The sequence below is a fragment of the Vipera ursinii genome (assembly GCF_947247035.1).
Source record: "Vipera ursinii genome assembly, chromosome: 3".
Lineage (NCBI taxonomy): Eukaryota > Metazoa > Chordata > Lepidosauria > Squamata > Viperidae > Vipera > Vipera ursinii.
Window position 1 is genome coordinate 104,197,195 of NC_139516.1, and position 26,860 is coordinate 104,224,054.

Here is a 26,860-nt window from a genome sequence, read left to right on the forward strand (position 1 = left end):
ATTGGGAGTATACTAAAAATCTTGGGAATGATAAATATCAAATGTAAAATCTAAATGTTAGTGGAAATTAAAATTGAAAATCTATTAGGTCATTGGTTGTCTAAAAGATTGTATGTTAAAACAATCAGAATATGTGTAAACTAAAAACTATGTAAGAAAGTTATTTTCTATGTAATTGATAGGATATAACTTGTCTTTAAATCTACAAATAGTATATATGAAGGGAAAAAGAGAGAAAATGTTTATGGTAGCAATTTGAAATCTGTATAATGATATCTGTATGTAATTGAGTTACTACTACCCAGCCACCACGTTGCTTTTCAAATATGTAAATGTAATATCAGAAAATCAATAAAAATTGTAAAAAAAAGAAAACAAAAGAAATAGCCAAGCACCATCACTCTGAAATTCTACCCAGATTGAAGATGCTGTTTGAACTCACTAAAGATACTACCAAGTAGAAAGCAAGTCAATAAGGATAAAGAAACTTAAATTCAGTTTGATCTAAAAGAACATGCTATATGCTAATGCTGGGAGCTCAACATTCAGATGTGTTTTAAAAGCTAGTTTCAGCATTTCAGTTATAAGTGCCTTGGACAATGTTTGGATTTTTCCATCACTGAGAATAACCTTTTTCTGAATAAACATCTGTAAGGACATTTACACCAACAGTACTTTAGTATCTTTTTGTTTTGATTAGTGAAAGGGGAGAAAAGCAGTCCATGAAAGAGAAGGGAAAATTATTTGGTGTGCAGCAATTTCTGCAATGGTGAGGTTGCTGGGATCTTCTCACCTGAACAGTAGGGTCCAGAAGAATCCAAACTAAACCTGTGAGGGCATTGGTTGCTATGGTCTCCTGTGGGAAAAGTGAATGGTTAATCAGATTTACATAAGTTGTTACTGTTATCATCAAATATCTTTCAGAAGACAGTTACCTCAAGATGGAAGACCCTTTTTTGTTGTTCCTCAGGTAAAAAATAGAACTGATGTATGAAATGGCATGGAAATAGATTTTAGCTACAGCAATCATAATGATAAAACATTAATTGATAATGGAGCAATTGCACTAAAAAATGACAGGTTAAGATCTTTTATTAAACTGTTTAACTGCTATCTGTCAAGGTTACCATATATTGCACACAATTAGAATAATTAAACAGTGAAATTGCTTGTCTTTGGAAGATGTGGGTGCTCCATCACCAGATGTTTTTAAGAAGAGATTGGAAAACCATTTATCTGAAATGGTATAGAGTCTCCTGCTTGAGCAGGAGGTTGGACTGGAAAACCTCCACAGTCCCTTCTAATTCTGTTATTCTGCAAATTCTCCATTGAGGAGATGGTGGAATTTTTTTTCCATTATGGCAATCCTTAATAGACTTGCTGTGCATCTTAGTTGAAAATGTTTCTATTCAGAACTAAAATATTTACCCAAAAAGTACACGGTGTGTCTCTATGAATCACATTTTAAAAATTAAGTCCAAACTAACATTTGTATTGAAGGTGACCATAAGAAAAGAACATCACCCCCAAACAACTGAACCTACCAGGGAAAATGTCATGTTTATAGGAGACATTCTGTCTTCATTAGTATTGGAAAAAAGGTAACTTTCAATCTTTTATGAAGATGCAAAAGGCCAGCATGAATTAAGGAAATTGATGCTGGCCAATGACTAATTCATGTTTGGTATCCATTGCTCAAATGTACCCAAAATTGCCAGGATGCATTAGGTCATAACTTCTCAAAGGATGGTTGTATCTTGAAAAAACTTTATTTTCAAAATAAGCAAAAGGTAAGATAGTAAGATACCCACTTCATGGATTACTGCCTTGTCGTGGAGAAGGGGCTTGCATAATTCAATGAAGCTATGACCTGTGCCGTGCAGGGCCACCCAAGACGGACAGGTCATAGCAGAGAGTTCTGACAAAACATGATCCACTGGAGAAGGAAATGGCAACCCACTCCAGTAGCTTTGCCATGAAAACCCTATGGACAGTACCAAAAGGCAAAATGATATGACGCTGGAAGATGAGCCCCTCAGGTTGGAAGGTGTCCAATATGCTACTGGGGAAGAGCAGAGGGCTAGTACTAGTAGCACCAGAAAGAATGAAGCGACTGGGCCAAAGCCGAAAGGATGCTCAGCTGCGGATGTATCTGGTGGTGAAAGGAAAGTCCAATGCTGTAAAGATTTTTTCTCCATAGGAACCTGGAATGTAAGATCGATGAATCAAGGAAACCTGGACGTGGTCAAACAAGAGATGACAAGACTGAACATCGACATCTTAGGAATCAGCGAACTAAAATGGACAGGAATGGGTGAATTTAATTCAGATGACCATCAGTAATACTACTGCGGGGAAGAATCCCTCAGAAGAAATATAGTAGCCTTTATAGTCAATAAAAGAGTTAGGAAAAGCAATACTGGGATACAGTCTCCAAAATGACAGAATGATCTCAGTTCAAATCCAAGGCAAACCATTCAATATCACAGTAGTCCAAGTCTATGCCCCAAGCATCGGTGCTGAAGAGGATGAAATTGACCGGATCAAAATGGCAGGGACCTAACAGAGGCAGAAGAGATTAAGAAGAGGTGGCAAAATTACACAGAAGAACTATACAAGAATGAGCTTAACGTCCCTAATAACCATGATGAGGTGGTCACTGACCTCGAGCCAGACATCCTAGAATGTGAAGTGAAGTGGGCCTTAGAAAAACTGAGCAACAACAAAGCTAGTGGAGGTGACAGTATTCCAGCTGAGCTATTCAAAATCTTAAAAGACGATGCAGTAAAAGTGTTACGCTCAATTTGGAAAACTCAGCAGTGGCCACAGGATTGGAAAAGATCCGTTTATATTCCAATTCCAAAGAAAGGCAGTGCCAAAGAATGTTCAAACTATCGCACCATTGCACTCATTTCACATGCTAGTAAAGTTATGCTTAAAATCCTACAAGCTAGATTCCAGCAGTATGTGGATCGAAAACTACTAAAAGTACAGGCAGGATTTCGAAGTGGCAGAGGAACTAGAGATCAAATTGCCAACATACGCTGGATCATGGAGAAAGCTAGGGAGTTCCAGAAAAACACCTACTTCTGCTTCATTGACCCTGCTAAAGCCTTTGATTGTGTTGATCACAACAAACTGTGGCACGTTCTTAAAGAGATGGGCGTACCAGACCATCTTATTTGTCTCTTGAGAAACCTATATGTGGGTCAAGAAGCAACAGTGAGAACTGGACACGGAACCACTGATTGGTTCAAAATTGGGAAAGGAGTCCGGCAAGGCTGTATACTGTCGCCCTGCCTATTTAACTTATATGCAGAGCACATCATGAGAAAGGCAGGGCTAGATGAATCAAAAGTTGGAATTAAGATTGCCGGGAGAAATATTAACAACCTAAGATATGCAGATGATACCACTCTAATGACAGAAAGTAAAGAAGAACTAAAGAGCCTCTTGTTGCGGGTGAAGAAGGAGAGTGCAGAAGTTGGGGTGAAACTAAACATTAAGAAAACCAAGATCATGGCATCCGGCCCTCTCAATTCCTGGCAAATAGATGGGGAAGAAATGGAGGTAGTGACAGATTTTATTTTCCTGGGCTCCAAGATCACTGCAGATGGGGACTGTAGCCAAGAAATTAAAAGACGCTTGGTCCTGGGGAGGAAAGCCATGGCAAATCTAGACAGCACACTAAAAAGCAGAGACATCACCCTGTCAACAAAAGGCTATGGTCTTCCCAGTTACAATGTATGGCAGTGAAAGTTGGACCATAAGAAAGGCTGAGCGCCAAAGAATTGAGGCCTTTGAACTATGGTGCTGGAGAAGACTCCTGCGAGTCACTTGGACTACAAGGCAATCAAAGCAGTCAGTTCTAGAGGAGATCAACCCTGACTTCTGTTTAGAAGGCCAGATCCTGAAGTTGAAACTCAAATACTTTGGCCACCTAATGAGAAGGAAGGACTCACTGGAGAAGAGCCTAATGCTGGGAAAGATTGAGGGCAATAGAAGAATGGGACGACAGAGAATGAGGTGGCTGGATGGAGTCACTGAAGCAGTAGGTGTGAGCTTAAATGGACTCCAGAAGATGGTAGAGGACAGAAAGGCCTGGAGGAACATTGTCCATGGGGTCGCGATGGGTCGGACTCGACTTTGCAACTAACAACAATAAAGATAGTAAAACTTTTATGAGTGCATGATTACTGTCAAAGATTTCTAAGTCTGTGTGCAACCATTATGAAGTCTTTTGCTTGAATTGGTTTTTATTTAGTTAAATGTAGTTATATTAAGATTTAGCATATTGATTGCCTCATTTTATTGGGTTTTTTTACTGACAGTTTTCACATAAGATCTGACCTAAATTGTTAAGAAGGAAAAGGATAAAACATATATTTTTGGTCTATGTACCATCCTCAAAATCCATACCTTTTGTAATGGAAGCACCAATTTTAAAAGTCAGAGATTCTTCATGTGGGCTATATTCTGTTTGAAGTGTTTCAACCAGGAAAGGCATTTTCCCACGATTTTGATTGTAAGTAATGGTATGGTTCCAGGTGTATTGTATACCAACACCATCTATGCTGAAAAGCCGAGTGGATTAAGCATAAAGCTGACCAGGGCCTGTTTGAATGTAATCTTCTGTATAATCCTAAAATGAATATCACAGGTTCAAATTGAAGAAACTGCTAACAGAATTCTCTTTGTTCGGCATGCAAAAATTCACATTCATCTACAATTAAGGAAGGATTGCTATTTAAAAGTTCAAATGATACTTATGTAGATTTGTGGTTTAAATAATTTGGTCATATTGGTACTAATCCCAATTATTTGTTTTCCAGGGGAATGACATCAGTGTTTTATGCTTAGTACAGGAATTAATGGAAAAGCCAAACTTCCATGTTTACCTCCGACTTTTGGAATAAACTAGAAATGCACTTTAATGCACCAAGCTAAAAATTGTAGGCTGTGGGTTTTAGCCCTTCCTTGGGCACAAAGCTAGCTGGGTGACCTTGGGCCAATCACTCTCTCTCATTCTGAGTAAGCAGGCAAGGGCGAAAACACTTCTGAAAAAAAACTTGCCAAGAAAACTGCAGGGACTAGTCCAGGTAGCCACCAAATTTGTCTACATATTTGAAAATATCCAGATTCCTTGTCCTGCAATAGAACATTGACAATATATACTAATCTACACTGGAAAGAAATTCAGCACTACCTTGAGGGAAATCAATACAAAGAAGAAAAATAAGGAACTTGAGTATTTTTTTTAAAAAGAAGAACTCTATCTGCTGCTTTTACACCCAAACCCCAAAACAATTCTCAAAGTATTTATTTATCCTTTCACAGTAGTCAGTGTCCTAGCAACGTAATATGTCACCAGTGATTTATATATTCCCAGTGGTTAGTTCCTGTTGGGACTAACCTTGTGCTAACCTTGTATCCTTGTGCTATCCCTACAGTATAAACCACATCCTCAGAAGACAGAAATATTCTTGGTTACGTGAGGAGTCAGATATCTCAGCACCTCTGTCTGCTGGAAATAAAGAAATATTGGTAGTTTAAAAAATTAAGAGCAGACTTGGAAGAAGCTTGAGGAAAGAGAATGGCAATAAAATAGGGCTTTTATAATCTGCCCAACAACTTTTGATTAATGTGGGATCTTCCCAAGGCTGGAAAGAGCCCAAGTAATTGAAGTAAATGAACATTTGATTCAGGAGGTTTCTATTTCTGTAGAAATAGGCATACTGCCAAGAGAGAAATATTGTACTAGATTTCGTTTCTGGTTTTTGAGACTTTAACGCTACACTGTCATGTACTTATTTCTCTGTGCAAATTACAGAAGTGTACTTCAGGCTGTGTTCATGATTTTTAGAATGCATACATCAATATTTTTCATTACAATTTCTTTTTAAGTAAGTTATGTGTAGTATATTGTGAACTACAGAACTAGATAAGCTTCAACACTTAGTGTTTGGATTTTAATACTTAAAATTAAAAACAATTCTGAATCCTCAAGCCACAATTGTGCAATACTACATAGACAGAAGGCATCACCATGGAAACCAGTTTGTTTTTAATTGCCAAAAAAAAGCAACCCTAGGAATGACTACTGCATCTTTCTCACACTCCGGAATTAGGGAGCGGATGCCAAGTGAGATGTCCCATCCCCCCAAAAAAGATTGATGGCAACAGAAGGAATAATCAAGTTTGCTATTCAAAGGAAGAGGTGGGGCTAACGTATGAAAGCCCAAAGGGGTTCTGAGAGAGGAAGTTTTGAACCCACTACTCTACAGGTTCAGACTTTTGATATAGCACCTATTTTAGAATAATATCTAAAATAAAGGTTATGTGCATCAAAATCCATCCACGCATAACCTCTGAAACAACAGCCTTTTTCTCCAGATGTAATTTCATCATTAAAAAAGAAACAAATAGAGTTTATAGGATGATAGAAACATGATGGCTACTAGACAAAGCAACAGCTAAATAGAAGTTCCAATGAAGGCATATCTTTAGAATAGAAGCAATCCACTATATGAAAGAATGCTTTTTATGCATTATATTCGTTAAATAATATTTATTAAATGCATTATTTGGCATTTCTAAAAACAATGATTGCAGTAATGGCTTGACTTACTTTTACATTAACATCATCTGTTGATTGTAGCTGTAGTACGTGGCCACTGATGACAACATCCAAGAGTAAAGAACCATCTGAATCCAAACCACGGGCAACATGAGTCATTTGTAGGAGTTCCCCTATAGATTTCAACAATAGTTCTGATGAATGAATGGAATTAACATGAGGTATATTTTCATAAGGCACCCTAACTGTGAAATGAATTGGTACGGACCATTTAGTCTAGAAATAAATGGCTGTAAAACTGCATTTCTTGAAATATGTATTTGCTAATGATTACAGAAAGGCATCTTCCCAAAAATACCAAAATCATATTTATGTAAGCATTAAAAAAATTAGAGGCACCTACTAATGTTTTTCTGCCCCAGGCCAATTTGCACAGATTTAACAATTTCCACTTTATTCTAATTGTTTCATACTTTTCATACTAGCTTGTAGATTCTTTTTTAAAACCATGAAGTAAAAGTTGCCCACATTTTATTGTACATTTCAGTATGCATATTTTAAAACATACTTTTTCTTAGTGTACAGATTTTGTATACATTTGCTGTATGGAAAGTACAAAGCAACATTTGGCTATCAAGGTGTTACTACCAGTGGGTTCATTCTGTAAGTTCACTTCTTTCTAGAATCAAATAGAATAGAATAGAGCTGGAAGGGACCTTGGAGGTCTTCTAGTCCAACCCCCTGCTCAAGCAGAAGAACCTATACCATTTCAGATAAGTGACTGTCTAGTCCTGTAGTGGGGACCTATGGCATGGGTGCCACAAGTGGCACACAGAGCCCTCTCTGTGGGCATGCACACTGTCAGCCCAGTCCTAGGCCTTCAGCTGGGTTTTATAAAACCTTTTCACTTTAGGCCTCTGGCCCTATGTGCAAAAAAAAGGTTCAATCAATCTATCAATTTCAACTTTTCACAGGAAAAAAATAGATCTCGCAAAGTTGGAATTGATTGATTGAACTTTTTAGTCCCACCCAGTCTACCATTACCACGGGAGACACGCCCACCCAATGGGCCATGCCCACCCAATGGGCCACACCCACCCAATGGGCCACGTCCACCCAGCACCCAACGATACATAAGTGGGTTTTAGGTTGCAGTTTGGGCACTCGGTCTCTAAAAGGTTCGCCATCACTGGTCTAGTCTCTTCTTAAAAACCTCCAGTGATGGAGTGCCCACAATTGCTGGGGGCAAGCTGTTGCATTGGTTAATTGTCCTCACTGTTAGGAACTTTCTCCTTAATTTCAGGTTGCTTCTCTCTTTGATCAGCTTGGTCAGAAATTAATTGTAAACACTTCTAAGAAAACGTTTTGGTTCTTGTGCAAAAGAAACATATGTATCTTATTTTTTACTAACCAGTAGCAAATTCTACTTGTGTTTCCTGTTTGTAAACTGCACTGGTGAGTGAAAAACCATTCACAGCTTCTCCAATTTCCTTGGCTGTTATCCAATAAATAGGACTCAGAATAGAAACCAGCACTCTCATTACAGGACCTTGTGGGGAATAACATTATGATATGATAACATCTTTTTGATATTTGTATTTTTTGGAAAATATTTTTCTTAATCACTTCCTAGAAGCAACTGCCTCTCACACTTGGCTGACAAAACTTGAAGATCATGAATACTTTTTTTCTTTGTTCATGACTGCCATATATAATTTATGAGAAGGATAGAATAAATCAAAATTACAAAGAATGTATTGATATAAGTACAATGATCTCAATGTGTTTGCTTGCTTTCTGGTTTTCCCATACTGCTATTGAATGTCATGGTGGCCCTCTACCTAGACAGAATGCCATTTGAAACCAACACAGGCCCTCCAAAGTCTGAACTATCAATCAATCAATCAATCAATCAATCAATCAATCAATCAGAATACAGTTGGAAGGGATCTTGGAGGTCTTCTAGTCCAAACCCCTGCTCAAGCAGGAGACTCTATACCATTTCAGACAAGTGAGTGATGAAGCACCCACAACTTCTGAAGGCAAGCTGTTCCACTGATTAATTGTTCTCACTGTTAGGATATTTCTCCTTAATTCCAGGTTGTGTCTCTCCTTGATTAGCTTCCATCCATTGTTTCTTGTCTTGCCTTCTGATGTTTTGGAAAATACATTGACCCCCTCTTCTTTGTGGCAGCCCCTCAAATACTGGAATACTGCTATCATGTCACCCCTAGTCCTTCTTTTCTCTAGACTAGCTTTACTCAGTTCTTGCAACTACTTTTGTGTTGTGCTTTTTCTAAATACTTCTATGCTCTTGGAAAAATAAGATGTGCTCTATACTTAATGAAATCTTGATGATATCCACTGTTATAGCCATGATAAACATAGACCTTTCATGTTGATTTATAATATTACTACTAAAACAAATGGTGTAAATCTGATCAGTCTAAATAAAATCTTAATGCATAAAAGGAACAGTTGTACCAAGATTCCAAGGGATATTTGTAATTTTGGCTTCTACACTTGTAATATCCTCATCTGGACCATCTATTACGATAGCATTCAGGAAAATGATTCCAAACTCAACATCGTTAATATGTCCAATGATACTTCCTCTTGCATGTGAGGGTCCACCTGCGGGGAAAAGGAAAGGAAGGCCAAAGGAAGCAGTTTTCTCCAAAATACACTACTAAATTCTAGAAATCATTTTCTAATGATGGTTTAAAAAAAGCAATTGGACAAATTCATGGAGAGAACTGCTATCAGTGGTCAAGTAATAATGTCAAGAAGCAGTGTTTCTCAACCTTGGCAACTTTAATATCTCTGGACATACACTTCAGCTGGCTGGGGAATTCTGGGAGTTGGTCCACAGATCTTAAAAGTTGCCAAGATTGAGAAACTCTGTGTTAGTCCATTTGGATTTCCCATCAGTATCATGAATGCTGGATTAGAGAAACATTTTTTTACTGTACATCTTTTTATGTTTGATAATATGCCTGTCTGAGAAATCTCTTACACTGACATAAGGTATTTTTAAAAATTAAATAAAATATGGTTTTAGGTGTCAAGTGCTGGTGTGAGTCCACAGTGCTCTCTCTTTTAGCAAACCATACAATTAAATAGCACATTATCACACATAGAGGGATATCACAAGGTCCAAAGTCCTGTAGATGAAAAGCAACTCTTGTTTAACATTGCTTGCTAGTTCCAACATAACAAAATGTGGCAGGAAAGAAAGCAGAGTACTCCTAAAGGAATTCAGACAGGGTTTATGCCATTATTTGAGTAGGAAATTAGCCAAAACACCAAAGTATATTAATCATTCTGACAAGTAAAACCACATTGTGTTTTTGCTGCATTTTAAGGAAAAAACATTCCAAATATTGGCCACAAAAAAGACATCTCTGTTTTTTCAAACCTCATCAGATTTTTGTAAATTTGTGTTATTTCAAATGAGGGGGATCAACAAGTAACTTCACTTGGATTACACAGCATTTTAAATAACTTTCTAACACTTTTTTGTGGCTCTACTAAAAAAGAAATAATAAGTAACATTTAGATTAATATGCAAAATTTTGCCAGGAACTTTGAATATTTTCCAAATTCTTCTTTGAGTTTAGCTGAACATATTAACCTCAAAAATTGGTCCTTTAGTGAAGCAAAGAATAGCAGATCTGCAGTGAGAGAACTAATTCTAAAATTCACTATATCTCTGCTGTATTTATGAAAATAGAATATGCTAGTCCAAGTACTTATAATACCAATAAATATCAAGGATCTGCTGCAGTATTAGAAGTCAGGTGCTCTAGTGTAAAACTCAGGCCATCTAACCTGTGGCTGATGGACTTCCAAAACTCCTGTGTAGCTGTTAAAGGAGAAGCTACACTCATGGTGCAGTTCAAGGGTCTTGAGGGTCCATTGGACATCATGGTTGTCGAGGGCCACTGCACAAGCCTCATTGGCCTAGATTGGTTTGATGCCTTGGGCATCCAAGTAACCGCCATTCACAAAACACTAGCAGCAGACCTGTCAGCAGTTTGCCAAGAGTTTGCTGATGTGTTCAGCCCAAACATTCCAGGTCTGTGCCCCTACTTCGATGATGTCCTCATAGTTGGGGAGTCAGAGGAGATTCTGGCCGAACAGCTCAAAGCCATCCTTCAGCGTTTCCACAAAGTGGGGCTGAAGCTTAAAAAAAGAAAAGTGCAAGATCGGGGTAGATTCAACAGAATTCTTCAGGTTCCACATAGATGCTGCAGGCATTCATCCAGTGCATTCTAAGCTCAAAGCAATGCAGCAGGCTCCCAGTTCAAAGCTTCAGGCCTTTTTAGGACTTCTGAATTTTTATCATGCTTTCTTCCCACACAAGGCCACAGTGGCAGAGCCATTACACTGGCTCTTGGACAAACAGGCAAAGTGGCAGTGGACAAATGTCCATGAGAAAAGCTTCTCGGCAGTCAAATCACTACTGTCTTTGAACTCAGTACTCATCCATTTTCAGGAAAAGCTGCCTATCTGCATCACTTGTGATGCATCACCATACGGGGTAGGAGCCGTGTTGAGTCATTTGATGGCTGACGGGAGCCAAGCTCCCATCGCTTATTACTCTAGGCCACTGTCTTCAGTGGAATGCAATTACATGCAAATAGACAAGGAGGCACTGGCCATAGTGGCCAGTGTTAAGAAGTTTCATGATTGCTTGTATGGCCACCACTTCACGGTCTTCACGGACCACAAGTTACTTCTAGGGTTATTTACCACAAACAAACAGACACCGCAGATCTTATCCCCTCAAATGTTGAGGTGGTCTATTTTCCTCTCTGCTTATAATTACAGTCTGGTTCACAAACCGAGCAAAGAAATGGGCCATGCAGATGGCCTCAGCAGGCTTCCCCTGTCACTTTTGGAGCCAGATCCCGCTCCGGCCACTTGCAACCTGGCTATCCAGGATTTGCTGTAATCTCCCCTTCAGGATGGGGATGTAGCTGCGGAAACAGCCACTGAGGGACTTCCAGCTGATGTCAGTTGAGATAGACTTGAGGAATTGTTTCTCTCTTTCCCCAGGTCCGAATTCTACCAGCTGGTGGGTCCGAACTGAATGCCACCCTGTAGAGGTGGCCCCCAACGGGCGAAGTCTGAGGACTGTGACTAGGCCAGGGGTCAGCAACCTGAAACAGTGAAAGAGCCACTCGGAATCGGTTCCCTCACAAAAGGAAAAACTGGGAGCCGCAAAAAATGTGTGCGCATGCGCATACATGCGTGCATGCACAGAACAGGGTTTGACTGAAGAGTGGAGCCAAGGCGAGATATGCACCTACCCTGCATATTTGAATTGATTGGTTGAACTTTTTTAGTCCCACTTTTTTCTTTTTTGGACTACACATAGCAGAGGACTGGGAGCCACAAGAGATGGCTGAAAGAGCTGCATGTGGCTCCGAAGCCGCAGGTTGCAGACCTGTGGACTAGGCAGTAGCCAGATCGCTGGTCCCAACAGAGCCCCTGGAACTGGCAGGAAGGCAGACCATACTTTGCGTTCCGCCATTAGCAGCTGTTTGGCAGAAGCAGAAGAATGGCAATGGAAAGAGCAATCAGCTGGTCTGGGTGAGAATTTTCCTTTCACTCTCCCTACAAGCCAAGATCTTTAGCAGAAAGCACCCTTCCAGCCCTTGAAAGTGAAGCCCTTACTATTAGGGAGGGGGGTGGAAGTTTTTTCTTTCATCCCCTCCCTCCAGAATTAGAAGGGGTGGTTTAACCTTCTGGCTAAGTGAAAACTACACCTTGTTACAAGGCTGTCTGTGGCACAAAAGTTTGGGAAGCTTTTGTTTTGATAGAACTGGGTGTTTTTTGCTGAAAGCCATCACATCTTCTATTTTTCCCTTTTCTTTCTGCTCTTTTTACTTTTATTTTTACTTATATTTTTTAAAACTTTTAAAATCAAAAGTGATAAATATATCCCTTTCATCTCTCTAGGCAAAAAGGGTGGGGATAGACAGTTACTGCCATCTACTGGCAAAACTGGAAAACTACATCCACCTTTCCTCTACAGAGTTATCTATGCCTGAAACTTGGCTGTTTGCCCAGACATTCCTTTGAAGGTCCTGGAGACTTTGTTCCAGAAAAATAGACTCCCTGCTCTTTATTTTTTTTGGCCTGTCTGGTGTGTTTCTACCTTTCTCAAGATAGATTATTGCCTAAACAAATTGGACTCCCTTGGATTATAAATATAGAGAAGCTTGGAATTCTTATTATTGGTTTTTTGAATATAATTTCCTGGATTACAATTTTGACAATTTTACTCAGTTTACTACATTTTACTCATCCTTAGTATCAACTTTTACCATTTTTTTCAGTTTTATTTTTTGTCTTTTTTGTCTTCTATTTTTTCCCTGTACTCTTTTGTGTGCCTTTTCCATCTTTTTTCTTTTTTTCCTTTTTTCTTTTCCTTTTCTCACTTTTATGCTTTTTGGGGTAACTTTTTTTCCCCTACTATTTTTCCAGATACCTCCTATTTTGCTCCTTTTACTTTTGCTGGGTGTCTCTTTTTTTTTTTTTGCTTTTTCTTTTCTTTTTTTCTTTTTTTCCTTTTTTTTCTTTTTTTCTTTCTTCTTTTTTTTTGCTCCCCTTCCATTTTTTTGGAGGGGGGATCATTATTTTTGTGGATTTTCATATATTTTTACTATTTTTACTATTTTACTATTTTGATGGTTCTCCTCTCCTAACCATTAGGAATTTATTGGATTACAAAATCTGTCTATTGGGCAAAGACACCATACGACTTGAAGACAAAGATGAGTACTTCTAACTTATCGAAACTTGGAAAAAAGGGCTCTTCTGCCCCTGCTTCAACCTCTGCAAGCCCAGTCTACCACAAACCAATTACTACAATGTTACAACAGGAGAAGACCGATACCCAACAGAAGGACACCCAAGCAATTTTCCAAGCAATCCAGGATGCTAACGCTGCCCAGTTTGCTACAGCAACTAAAAATCATGAAGAGTTGAACAGTGATTTAGACAAAATGAATCAAACAATTATTAATATAGACTCCCAAATGGAAGAATTCAAAAAGGCAATTGCAGAAAATCAACAAAGAATCCAAAAAATGGAACACAAGTCAACGGAGGTGGACCAGAAACTGGAAGACCTGAAAGATGAAAAACAAAAACTGATGCAAATTAATGGAGAACTGGAAGACTCTTTGGCTGTTATAGAAATGGAGCGAGCATCATACTTTTTAAGATTTCAAAATATACAGGAAGATAAGGAAGAGGATCCTTTAGAACTTATGACAGAGTTGCTGGCAGATGCACTCGGATTTGGGAAGTCACAAATGGCAGGGGAAATAGACCAGATATATCGTGTTAACTCCAACTATGCTAGAAGAAATAAGGTGCCCAGAGAAGTGCATGTCAGATTTTTAAAAAGAGCTACAAGAGATGAGATCCTGAGAAAAGTGAGAGATGAACCACTGAAATACAAAGAAAAAGAAATTGTGGTTCTCAAGCAAATCCCTAGAAGGATAAGAGAGGCTCGAAGAGACTACCACTTTTTAACTAAGAAACTTGTTGAAAAAGGAGTGAACTTCAGATGGTTGATTCCAGAAGGGATTTTAATCTACTGGGATATGAAAAGATACAGACTGGATACACCACTTAAAGCATTGGAGTTCTTTTATAGCCACAGAGCCTTTCTAGAGAGAGATGACTCGGAACCCAAGAAACAAGATGAAGCGCAAGTGGAAAGTGAGACCGATCAAAGAGTAAGAGAAGAAACCAAAGAAACTAAAACTACATACTCTTATCCAGAAGAGGGCGCAAGACCAAGAGATCAGAGACAGATAAGATTGACTTGAAGATTAAGACCTAGATATAATTGAAAAAGATGGAGGAAATTGGGATTTTATCAATAAACTCCTCCTCCAAAAGGAGGAAAATTTTTATATGCTTACAAAAATTAAAAATGGATATAATTTGTCTTCAAGAAACCCATATTAAGAGGCAACATATCAAAATTTTAGAACAACCAAAAATCGGCAAACTTTACTTTGCAGCATCATCTCAAAAGAGAAGAGGAGTAGCTTTTTATATCAAAGAAAAGATGATGCCTAAACAAATTTATGCAGATGATGGGAGAATTTTAATGGTTGAAATCATGATGGACCAAAAGCAGATATTAATGATTGGAATATATGCACCTAATGACAAACAAGAACAATTTTATCTTGAACTATATAAGGAAATATTAGACTTAAACTACCAAAACTTTTGCATAATGGGAGACTTTAATGCAATAGTGGATGGAACTTTGGACTATAAAAGTGCTAAACAAGGATGGAAAGGAAGAAATTTACTACCTAAAGCGTTTTCAAAAATGATAGAAGAATGTAGTATCTTAGATATATGGTGAGAGAAAAACCCAGAGAAACTACAATATACATTTTACTCAAGCAGACACAAATCATGGTCAAGAATTGACATGATATGGATATCGTTGGACTTGAAACTGATGATCCAAGAGGTGGAAATTGAAACCAATGACTGGGCAGACCACAATCCAATAAAAATGATATAGAAAGGAATTAAGAAGAAACCTAGATGGTCTCTAAATACATCGATAATGAAGTACAAAGAATTCCTGCAACTAGCAATAAAGGAAATGGAATTTTTCTTTAAAATAAACAAGAAGGAAGAAACATCACTTCAAAATGTTTGGGACACTGCCAAAGCATATTTTAGAGGCCTGGCCATAACTTATACGACTAAGAAGAACAAAGAAAAGAAACAACTACAATTAAAGCTGAGGGAAGAACTTAGAAAACTGGAATTAGAATTACAAATAGATCCAGATAAAGTAATACTCAAGAAACCAATGGAAATAATAAAGCACAAATTAAACTTAGCTGAGATGGAATTAATGGCTCAACAGATTAAACAGGTCAAACAGAACTTTTTTGAAAACACTAACAAGCCGGGAAGATGGTTAGCATATAGATTAAGAAAGGAAAAAGAAAAGAAAATAATAAAGAAACTTCAAGATACAAAAGGAGAAACACAGTTTCAAAATGATGCAATGAGAAAAATTGTGAAAGAATATTATGAGACACTTTATAAAGCAAAGGAAATTTCTAAGGAAAAAATAGAGCAGTATTTAATAAAAGCAAAACTACCGAAAATTCCTCAGAATATCCGAAATATATTAAATGAACCAATAACAATGATGGACTACAGAAGCTATAAAAAGGCAAAAAAGGACAAGCCTCCGGGGCCAGACAGATTACCTGCAGAATACTATACTGCATTACAAGACGTGCTTACTCCGATCCTCAAAGAACTTTGTAATGAAACTCTCCTGAAAACCAAAATACCAAAAACATGGTCTGAAGCTAATATCACCTTAATACCCAAAGAAGATTTGACACATATAAAAAATTATAGACCAATTTCATTGCTAAATGTAGACTATAAAATTTTTGCCTCGATAATGGTGGAAAGAATTAAAAAATTTTTGATTGAATTTATACACACAGATCAAAATGGCTTTCTGCCTAAAAGACAGATAAAAAACAATTTAATAACAATCTTGGACGTTCTAGAGTATTATGAGGCCCATCCAGGCAAACAGATGGCTTTGATATTTCTTGATGCGCAAAAGGCGTTTGATAACTTAAATTGGCAATTTATGTTTCAGCAACTTTTGGAAATGGATTTTGGGGAAAACTTTATGAATGCAATTTATGCAATTCATGATAAACCGACTGCTAGAGTAATTGTAAACGGAGACTACACAGAAAACTTTGATATTAAAAAGGTCACAAGACAAGGATGTTCTTTATTACCATTGTTACTTATATTAACCTTGGAAGTATTGAACAGAAATATTAGACAAGATTCTGAGATCAAAGGACTGAAGATAAAGGGTGAAAAATATAAATTGCAGGCATTCGCAGATGACTTGGTCTTTATACTGGAAGAACCTCTGGAAACAAGCACAAAATTGTTGGCCATAATAGAACAATATGGTGAGGTCGCAGGCCTGATAATAAATAGAGAAAAGACTAAAGTTTTGACAAAGAACTTAACAGAAAAACAGAAAACGCAACTTGCAATAAAAACAAATCTTCAAATAGTTAAAAAAGTTAAATACTTGGGAATTTATTTAACAGCAAGATGTATAACAGTGAAAGAGGACAACTACACAAAACTATTAAAACAAATAAAACTGGACTTAGAAAACTGGAAAAATCTCCAACTGTCAATATTGGGGAGAATAGCTACAGTTAAAATGAATATCTTACCGAAAATACTCTTTTTATTTCAAACCATTCCGGTAAAATTAGAAAAAGCCTTTTTTGATGAACTGAATACTATAATATTGAAATTTGTTTGGCAAGAGAAGAAAGCACGAATTAAAGTGAAATTGCTACAGAACGTTAGAGAAAGGGGAGGACTTGGACTTTCAGACTGGAAGTTATATTACCAAGCAGCTATTTTAACGTGGATTAAAGAATGGATAACACTTAGATTACTATACCTAGAGGGCCATGACCTGCAGATTGGCTGGCATGCCTTTCTATGGTATGGAAAGAATAAAGCGCATAGATACTTTCAGAACCATGCTATAAGAAATGCACTTCTCTTAGAATGGGAAAAAATAAAAGAAAAAAATTATACTAAGATACCTGAATGGCTTTCAATAATGGAAGCCTTTGCTTACCCAAACTTAATTAACTATGATAAACTTGTAACATATAAAGACTTACTGGACAATGAAGGAAGATTGAAATCTAGACAAGACTTACAACAACAAGGTATTGACCTATCATGGTGGCCATATTTACAAATTCAATCAAGATGTGAAAAAGACATGAAAACACCGGGACTCTATAAGGAACAGACAGAACTTGATCATACATTGCTAAAAACAGATGAAAAGCTGATTATAGATTACTGCTTAACTTAAAGATGGAGGAGGAACAAGTTAAAGAAACAATGATAATATGGGCAAAAATGTTGGACATACTATAGAGCTTGAAGAATGGAAAAAGCTATGGGATAGAAATATTAGATTAACCAAAGTGGTATCATATAAAGAAAATTTGTATAAAATGTTTTATAGATGGCACATGACACCAGTGAGATTAGCTAAAATGTTTAAAAATATTTCAAATGTTTGTTGGAAATGTAATCAAAGACCAGGTACTTATTACCATATCTGGTGGTCATGTCCTAAAGCAAAAAGGTTTTGGCTTAAGATACACTTATGGTTAGAGAAGATGATTAAAAAACAAATAGAATTTAAACCAGAATTGTTTCTCTTAGGAATGATAGGCCCTAACTATGACAAGGAGAGCGGATACTTAATGTTACATGTATTGACAGCAGCGAGAATTATGTATGCCCAATATTGGAAAAATGAAAAGCTACCAACTGAAGATGTATTAATTAAGAAAATATTGGATTGTGCAGAAATGGATAGACTAACTTTAGAGATTAAAGAGAAAGAACATTTAGTTTATTACAGAACTTGGAATAAATTTTATCAATGGCTAGATAAGCGAGTTAGAGAGAAAGGAATGTGATATGCAATTTTGAATTTATTTGAGAAAGAATGATATCATACATTGAAAATTTAGTATTGTTTTTGATAATTTATTATACCTATCAGTGTTATTGTTAGCTTTATTATCTTGATTTATGTACATTTACCCAGACAACATGCTGTTTGCCAAATTTTGAATGTTATTGGGGGAAACCCCAACCCTCACCCCCAACCCTTCCTCTACCCTATCCCAAACCCCCATTTCCCTACCCTCCTTTTTAATCCTATAAAAACTAATAAAAAAAAATCAAAAAAAATAAAGAAAGAAACAGCCACTGACAAAATGCTTAGCCACGTTTTGAACTAGGTGTACACAGGATGGCTTGAAAAATGTCCGGGGCCAAACTTCCAGAGTTTTTACATGAGGAAGGATGAGTTTTCTGCACATAAGGGGTGCATCCTTTGGGGCAGTCAGGTCATAGTCTCAAGCTCTTTGAGACCCAGGGTTTTAGAGTCCCTGCACGAGGGCCATGCGGGAATAGTCCGGATGAAGGCACTCTTGAGGAGCTACCTTTGGTGACCTGGGCTGGATAAAGATATTGAAGCTCAAGTTCATAGCTGCCAGCAATCAAGGCCAGAAATGCTGCAAGTCCCTGTCCACCAATGGGAAGTCACGCACACTCCGTGGTCAAGAATCCACATTGATTTTGCCGGGATTTTCAGGGACAACTGTTCCTAGTGGTGGTGGATAGCCACTCTAAATGGTTGCACCAGTCCCAAATATGACTACTGCCAGGACCATCCAGGAACTTCACAGGATCTTTGCAACACACTGCCTACCAGACGTGCTAGTCTCACACAACAGGGCTCAGTTTACTGCTACAGAATTCCAGTCTTTCCTGAGAGCTAACCTGATAAGGCATGCCACTTAGGCCCCCTTTCACCCCGCCTTGAATGGCCAAGCACAGTGAATAGTCTGTACAATCAAAGACTCCTTAAAGAGGATCGTAATTGGCGATTGGCAGCACAGGCTAGCAGATTTCTTACTTTGCCAATGCACAATGCCCTGCACTTCAACAGGCAGAAGCCCAGCTGAACTGAAATGGGGTAGGCGCTTAATTACTAAGCTGGATCTGCTGCATCCAGACAGAGTTGCCTCCGACACTGTACAGGCAAAAGCACTGCCATGCTTGCAAGTTGGTGACCGGGTTTGGGCCCGGACCTACGATCCAGGGGAGCTGTTTGTGGTAGCAGTGGTTGGTAAGGTGTCAGGGCCACTTTCCTATGAAGTGGTCCTGGAAGAAGGCAGAATGATTCGGCGGCACATTGACCAGCTGTGCCAGAGGCTAGTGAACCAACCACTGGCAAAAGACTCATCTCATAGCCAATGCCAGGGGCAATTCGACAATGCCCTGTCTGCAGAGCCTGCAATTACTGATGAGACTCTCAGCCATGGAGAGGGGGAACTATCGGCAAGCAATTCAACCCTGCTAGCACAGACTGCTCCCATTGAGTGGAACTGGCAACCAGCACCAATTGCCAGCTCAATACAAACTGTACCACAAATGGACTTTGGCTTGGGTCTACCAGAACAGGCCAGCCAAAGATATCTGAAGCAATCATTTCTCAAGCCCCTGGTCTACTCAGCCTGGCAGGCGAACGGGTAGACCAGGAATTTCCAGCGCCTCTGAGATGCTCAGAGCGACAGCAAAAACCACCAACTTATTTAACGGACTATGTACATTGTTTACGATTTGCACCATCTAGGGGTAAGGGATGTTATATATAAGTTGCTTGTTAACTGTGTTTGCAACGGTAAACAGCCGTTATGGTTAAACACTAGACAGCTTGTCTCCGGAGTTGTTACTTTGCATTTTAAGGCAGGAAGTTACTGTTTAATCTCATTGGCTGCCAACTAGCGGCAGCCTGGATAAATAGAAGCTGAGCAGCGTTTGGGGCTCCTTCCATAGTGTTGAATAAAGACGTGACTGTTTCACCATTCTGCCTCATTAATGTCTCACCGTACTGAGAACTTAACAGGTACATTGGTCACAAAATTACTTTTTCAGCCTTTAAATGATGCAGTTGCTAAATAAGGACTACTTGTATTTGCTAGTAAGTAACAATGCTTAGCCAATTAAAAGATTAAAATATCACTGCCTTCGACAGCTAGAAAACATCAGAGTTTGGGCCTGCAACTACCTTCCTTTCCTTTCTTCTTCAGTATGCTTTGCTGCATGCTGAAAACCGAAGAAAAAAGAATTGGAACCATTAAAGATGCCAAGAAAGAGGCAAGATAGAAACTATTTCTGTGTGGAAGTCATTTGGAGAAAAAAAAAGAGCAACCCAGAAAGAGATATATTACACAGAACAGGAATGATCTAATGAGTCAGTCGTATTTGCTGAAAACATGTGTGAGAGGGAGGGTGTTCACTGATCCTGAAGAAGAGAAAGAAATGTGTACTCGATCCTCATTATCCACACATTCCATGTTTGTGAATTCACCTCCTTGCTAAAAATTTATTTGTAACCACAAATCACAATGTTTTTGTAATCATTCACAGACATGCACAGGGTGGCAACAAATTTAGTCAACTGACCCAAATGTTCCCAACTGAGGTTGAACAAGATGATGCTCTGTCTTCCTGTTTCAGCTCTAGTACTATAAACAAGTGTTCTTTTTGCTGTCTGTTTAATTTACATTCTTTGCATTTTTGTGCTAAAATTAGGTACATTAAATAAGGTTTCTTTACACAGAAACACACATAAAACAAGATTAGGTATTGAGTGGTTGGTTGGTGAAAATGTGGTAACCATAGGCTCAGAGGAAAATAACCCTGTAATTTCCCCAAGAGCAATCACTCAGAATTGCTAATTCAGTTCATTAATTCATTATCTACAAAACTCTTGTGTTTGGCTTTGCCCATCATGGCAGCCTTATATGAATATTTATTTTTCTATTTTTCAGAATTCTTAAGGTGCCAATGGTTCAAAAATTTTGGCAGTTTTGATAAAACTTATCAAACTTAATAAAACTTAATTCTTTCTACTATATTTCCCTTAAGGTAAAGGATCTTTTAGGTATGAACTTTTCTTAGCTATTCCCATTCCCTTTTATGTTCTCATTTGAACATCAAGTTCAAGAGAAGTACAGCTGATGCTGTGTCTCTTTATTTCTTCTTCCTTTTCTGTATTTTAAAGAGTAACATGGTGTCTTCCAATATGTGTTAATGTGCAAGATGATTTTTTGTTGTTATTGAAAACACTGAAAAAAAAGATAATGGAAGGAAACATGCAATCACACCAGCTCTGCATCATTTAGAATATACTCCAGCTCTTAAAAGTCCTAAATAGTGAAGGATTTACATTACAAATTTCAACATGTATCATTGCTGATTATAATCGTGTTGAATGCATTCAGCGAATAGATAGGATCAGCCTTCATTACAATAAAAGACAAGATTGGACAATAGCACCCATCTTAAATTATCATTTGCCTAAGTGAAACTTTTACATTTCCTCTTAAAGCTGCTACAATCCCAATAAACATTAACCTCTCCACCTCATGGCATTTAAATCCAAGAGTAAAGACTCATTAAAGCAAATGTCTATTATGACAATATAGTTTACTGTCAATTTAGTAGTAATTCATATAGGAAAACTCTGATATCTAGTTTTATTTATGAAAAATTATTGTCAGATTAGGATTCGGAATATACTTTCTTCTTATTTGGAGAGTAGCACCAATAATGAGTTGTGAGTTGCCCATAACATAAAGTGTTTCTCCTCCTCCTTCTCTCCAGCATTTGAGACATAAACTTGCACAGGTACCTGGACAAGCCTGAATGTTACACCTGGATATTTGAGCCTCATCTCCAGGACAAGGACGTCCATTGTTAGAGACAGGTGGATTGTTGCACAATCGTGATCGGATCTTTTCCCCAGCACCACAAGAAGCTGAACATGTGCTCCAAGGCTGCCATGGACCCCATTTTCCATCCACTGCAAACCAGTACAGAAGTAAAATAAAAAAAATTAACAATATTTCATTAATACTTCTCAGAAGTTTGGGTTTTTTTTGGTAATGACAAATGCATTACTATATGATACCATGCATATGATACCATACAATATGATAACAGAAATTATTACTGCTAATTACTGCTATGCTGTTTACATCCATTTTCATGTGTGAAAGGGTTATCAATAATTAGATGATAGATAAATGGAGATCAGATTGAATCTATGATTGAAATAGCAGGATAGAGCAAGAATGAGCAAGGGAAGGAAGTTGAAGAATGGGATGGAAGATTCCTCACCTACATATAGTTCAGGGAACTCTGCTCACAATCTTTAATATCTATTTCAGAACAATACTAAAATTCTACTTTGTGTAGTAAAATAGTAATAAAGAAGATATATATTGGATGTTTGCAAGTTAAGCAGCAGATACAGCAGGTCAGTCTCTAAAAATTGGATTGAACTCATTCATCCCCAAAGAAGGACAAGTGAGTTGATTTCATGCATCCCTTAATTCCTCAGTTAGGGTGTGCAGTGCAAAATGCCCCCATGCTTATAAAACAAAGTTGTCAGTGCAAAGGAGATTTAGCACCTTAATCTCTAGTAGAATAGAATAGAGCTGGAAGGGACCTTGGAGGTCTTCTAGTCCAACCCCCTGCTCAAGCAGGAGAACCTATATCATTTCAGACAAGGGACTGTCTAGTTTCTTCTTAAAAACCTCCAGTGATGGAGTGCCCATGATTTCTGCTGTTCAACTGGTTAATTGCCCTCACTGTTAAGAAGTTTCTCCTTAATTTCAGGTTGCTTATCTCTTTAATCAGTTTCTAACTATTGTTTCTTGTCCTGCCCTCTGATGCTTTGGAGAATAGTTTGACCCCCTCTTCTTTGTGGCAGCCCCTCAAATACTGGAATATTGCTATCATGTTACCCCTGTTTCTTTTTTTCTTTAGACTAGCTGTTCTTTATATGTTTTAGTCTCCAGGCCTTTGATCATCTGAGTTGCTCTTCTCTGAACTTTTTCCAAAGTCTCATATTTTTTGTAGTACGGTGACCAAAACTGGCTGCAGTATTCCAGGTGTGGTCTTACTAGGGTTTTATAAAGCAGTACTAATACTTTGCGTGATCTTAATGCTATGCCTCTGTTTATACGGCCCAGGATTGTATTAGCTTTTTTGGCTGCTGCTGTACCCTGTTGGCTCATATTCAAGTGATCGTCCACTAGGACTCCAAGGTCCCTCTCACAGTTACTGTTTTTGAGCCAGGTCTTGCGTAATCTGTATTTATACCTTTAATTTTTCCTGCCTAAATGTTTAAACTTTGCTTTTCTCCACATTAAAATTCATTTTGTTGGTTAGGGCCCATTGTTTAGGTTCAATATTTTTTTGGATCCTGAGCTTGTCTTCTGAGATGTTGACTATGCCTGCCAGTTTAGTGTCACCTGCAAATTTGATGAGATCCCCTTTTATTTCCTCATCTAAGTCATTAATGAAGATATTGAAGAGTACTGAGCCATTGAAGAGTACTGAGCCTAAGACAGAACTTTGTGGTATCCCACTGCTTACTTCTCTCCATGTGGATGTTGTACCATTGAAGACTACTCATTGAGTATGGTCTGTTCCTCTTTGGACTGTTATTTCACCTGGAAGCAGAGCTGTACTCAAGAACTACTCCAGTCATATGTACAGTAGATTGGTACAAAAGAAGAAGCAACCAGTAGATCCTTCACCGATACCAGATTTCAAATCCATCAGAACTGCTGATTTATTCCTATGAATGTGCAGAGTCTTCTTGAGACAGGTCCTCAGTTCTGGTGTGTTATTGTTAGAAACAACTTCAGTGTTTTACAGACATCTAGTTTCCTGCCTATCTGTCTGTCTGTCTATCTCAATCTAACTCACCAGGACATAGCTCGGCACGACACCTCTGGGTCTGTGTATCAGCTCCCACACAGGCTCTTCCTCTGTTAAGTGGATGAGGATTGTCACAAGTCCGATATCTTCTCATATGGCCACCATTACATGTTTGACTGCAAGTCCCCCAGTTGCTCCACGGGCCCCAGTTTCCATGTGCTTTGGGAACAGGACATTTTTTCCAATCAGTATTTTTTTTACATTGAAAGGCACAAGAATTAATAACAATAAAAATGTATCAATTGTATGTTTATTGTCAGCCTATTTTTAAATGAAGACAAGGAAACACATTTGGAATTAACTATATTGAAATAGCTCCTATACCCCCGCTACTTGGAGTGTAACATAGTTCTCCTAGACCAGATTCCAATCCAGTTTTTTAGTCTCCCACAAGATGGAATCTTTTTCAGTATACAGCAAATTGGTCCTATTGCACTTACTGGGGCAGAGGTCAGTGTTGCAAAAGCCAACCTGAAGATCATTCCCTTCACATCTGAGTCCACCATTCTTTGGGGGTGGGTCTGAGCAATCTCTTGTTCTCTGTTGGGCACCTCCTCCACAAGACATGGTACAGGCACTCCAGCTAGACCAGGAAGTCCATTTTCCATTCACTAATTAAATGAAAAGACATATCATTTACATACACTGTAATATAAACTAATTTTCAGATCAGAAATAGCAAATATATTTGCTATGCATATTCTGTGTAACTAAATCTGATGTCCAAGAAATCTACAAATTAGAGCAGTTGATTAAAGAGCCAAAGTGGTGCAGTGGTTAGAATGCAGTACTGCAGGCTACTTCATTCCTCACTGCTTAAAGTTGACTGGCTCAAAGTTGACTCAGCCTTCCATCCTTCTGAGGTTGGTAAAATGAGGACCCAGATTGTTGGAGGCAATATGCTGACTCTATAAACCACTTAGAGAGGGCTGAAAAGCACTGTGAAGCAGTATATAGGTCTAAGTGCTATTGCTATTAAGCAGTATTTAAGAATATGAATATTGTCAGGACCCACCCCAATTCACATCTTAGGAAATAAGAACTCTTGGAGCCGAGTTGTCCAAAAGGAAAAAAAATATTACTAAGGATAAGATTGGTTGTGGAGATATGAGACAGGATCTGGTCTTGAGTCACATTTCAAATCTATATAAGCATTCCCGGTTCAACCCACTCCCCTCAAAACTCCATTTGGTTAGGATCCCATCAATTTGGTTGTCAGGTCCTTCCATGGGAAGAAAGGAGCTTCATGCATTCCTTTGTTGATTGCCTTCTTCCTACAGCCCCAACAGACAGATCACTTTCCCCCCTTTGTTCCCCCAGATCAAAGGTTCTTTGAAAGCAGCTACAGATAGACTGAATAAACAACCCCCCCTCCTTCTAACAGTATGGCAGAATCCCGGAAGGCACAATATTTTAACCATACATTTATGAATGTGATATCAATGGATTCTGACAATCTGCTCTCCTTTCAAAAGAAGGATAGGTCCATCTGCGGGAAGAAGAAAAGAGAAAAAAACATATAAATGTTAACCCAGTTTCTTTGGATATTCTGTATGAAATCTCTTGAGCAACTTTGGTGCTCTAACGTGGTGTTTATTAACCCACTCATTTTCCGAGGAAGGGAGGTGTTTCCATGACACTAAATATTGGATCTTTCCGTGGTGTTTTCTGGAATCCAAGATTTCTTTCACCTCAAAATGTTGTTCTCCCTCCACCATGATTGGGGGTGGTGGTGGTGGGGTTCTTGTTCATAGGGGTGATTGTTGTTCTCTCTTTATTAGACTGCAGTGAAAGGTTGGGTGTATCCGTCTAAGGGTTTTGGGTAGTTCTAATTCAACTGTCACTGGGTTTATGATTCTTTTAATTGGAAAAGGTCCTATATATTTTGGACCTAGTTTCTTACAGAGTTCGAGTGATTTGAGGTATTTTGTGGATAAATGAACCATCTCTCCTACCCTGAAAGGTGTGGGATCGGTTCTTTTTTTGTCTGCCTGTGTCTTGTATGCTTTTCTAGCTGCTTGTAATGCTTCCCGAACTATTGGCCAGGTGTTTTGTAATTGAGCAATCCATTCCTTCAGCTCAGGAATGACCGGTTCATTTGAGGTTAGTTCTGGTATTGGGTTAAAGCTCTGACCCGTAGCTACTTGAAAAGGAGTGTAATGTGTGCTAGAGTGGACTGCATTATTATATGCTATTTCTGCGAAAGGCAGTAGGTCCATCCAATTTGACTGCTGAAAATTAAGAAAGCATCTTAAATATTATTCAAGTACTGAGTTCAATCGTTCAGCCGATCCGTCCGACTGACGATGATGACTAGATGACAGTCCTTGGGTGGTTCCTAAAAGGGATAAAAATTCTTTCCAAAATGCTGACGTAAATTACACCCCTCTATCAGATATGATGCATTGTGGTGCCCCATGCAATCTGTAAATATGCTGTATGAAAAGTTTCGCTAATGCTTTTGCAGTCAGGATTTTTTGGCAAGGAATGAAGTGTGCTTGCTTAGAGAACAGATCTGTGACAGTCCAGACTATGGTGTTTCCATTACTTTCTGGTAGTTCTACATGGCTATTTCTTTCCATGGGGCTGAGGGGTTCGCCACCGGTTGTAGCAGTCCTGGCATTTTCCTTGCAGCCTCTTAGCCATCACGCAAGTTTGACAGCTGCCCACATAGCTTTCTATGTCTTTTTTCATGGATGACCACCAAAATTGCCTTTTAGTTAAATGTAAGGTTTTTACAAACCCAAAATGTCCTGCTGATTTTGTATCATGGCACAGTTGCATGAAATTGATTTTCTGGGTGGCAGGTATATATAG

General features: G+C 38.3%; 1 protein-coding gene across 1 annotated transcript in view; it reads right to left on the reverse strand.

Annotated features, from left to right (window-relative positions):
- Positions 1 to 26,860, reverse strand: part of HMCN1 (hemicentin 1) — a gene marked incomplete at its 3' end in the record, with an annotated part of 535,761 nt that overhangs the window by 46,313 nt on the left and 462,588 nt on the right. The window contains 9 exon segments of the mRNA XM_083360257.1: positions 794 to 856; positions 4,420 to 4,591; positions 4,595 to 4,642; positions 6,629 to 6,750; positions 7,989 to 8,126; positions 9,062 to 9,211; positions 21,945 to 22,115; positions 24,032 to 24,202; positions 24,484 to 24,654. Of these exon segments, the coding sequence (XP_083216383.1) occupies positions 794 to 856; positions 4,420 to 4,591; positions 4,595 to 4,642; positions 6,629 to 6,750; positions 7,989 to 8,126; positions 9,062 to 9,211; positions 21,945 to 22,115; positions 24,032 to 24,202; positions 24,484 to 24,654 (1,206 nt within the window).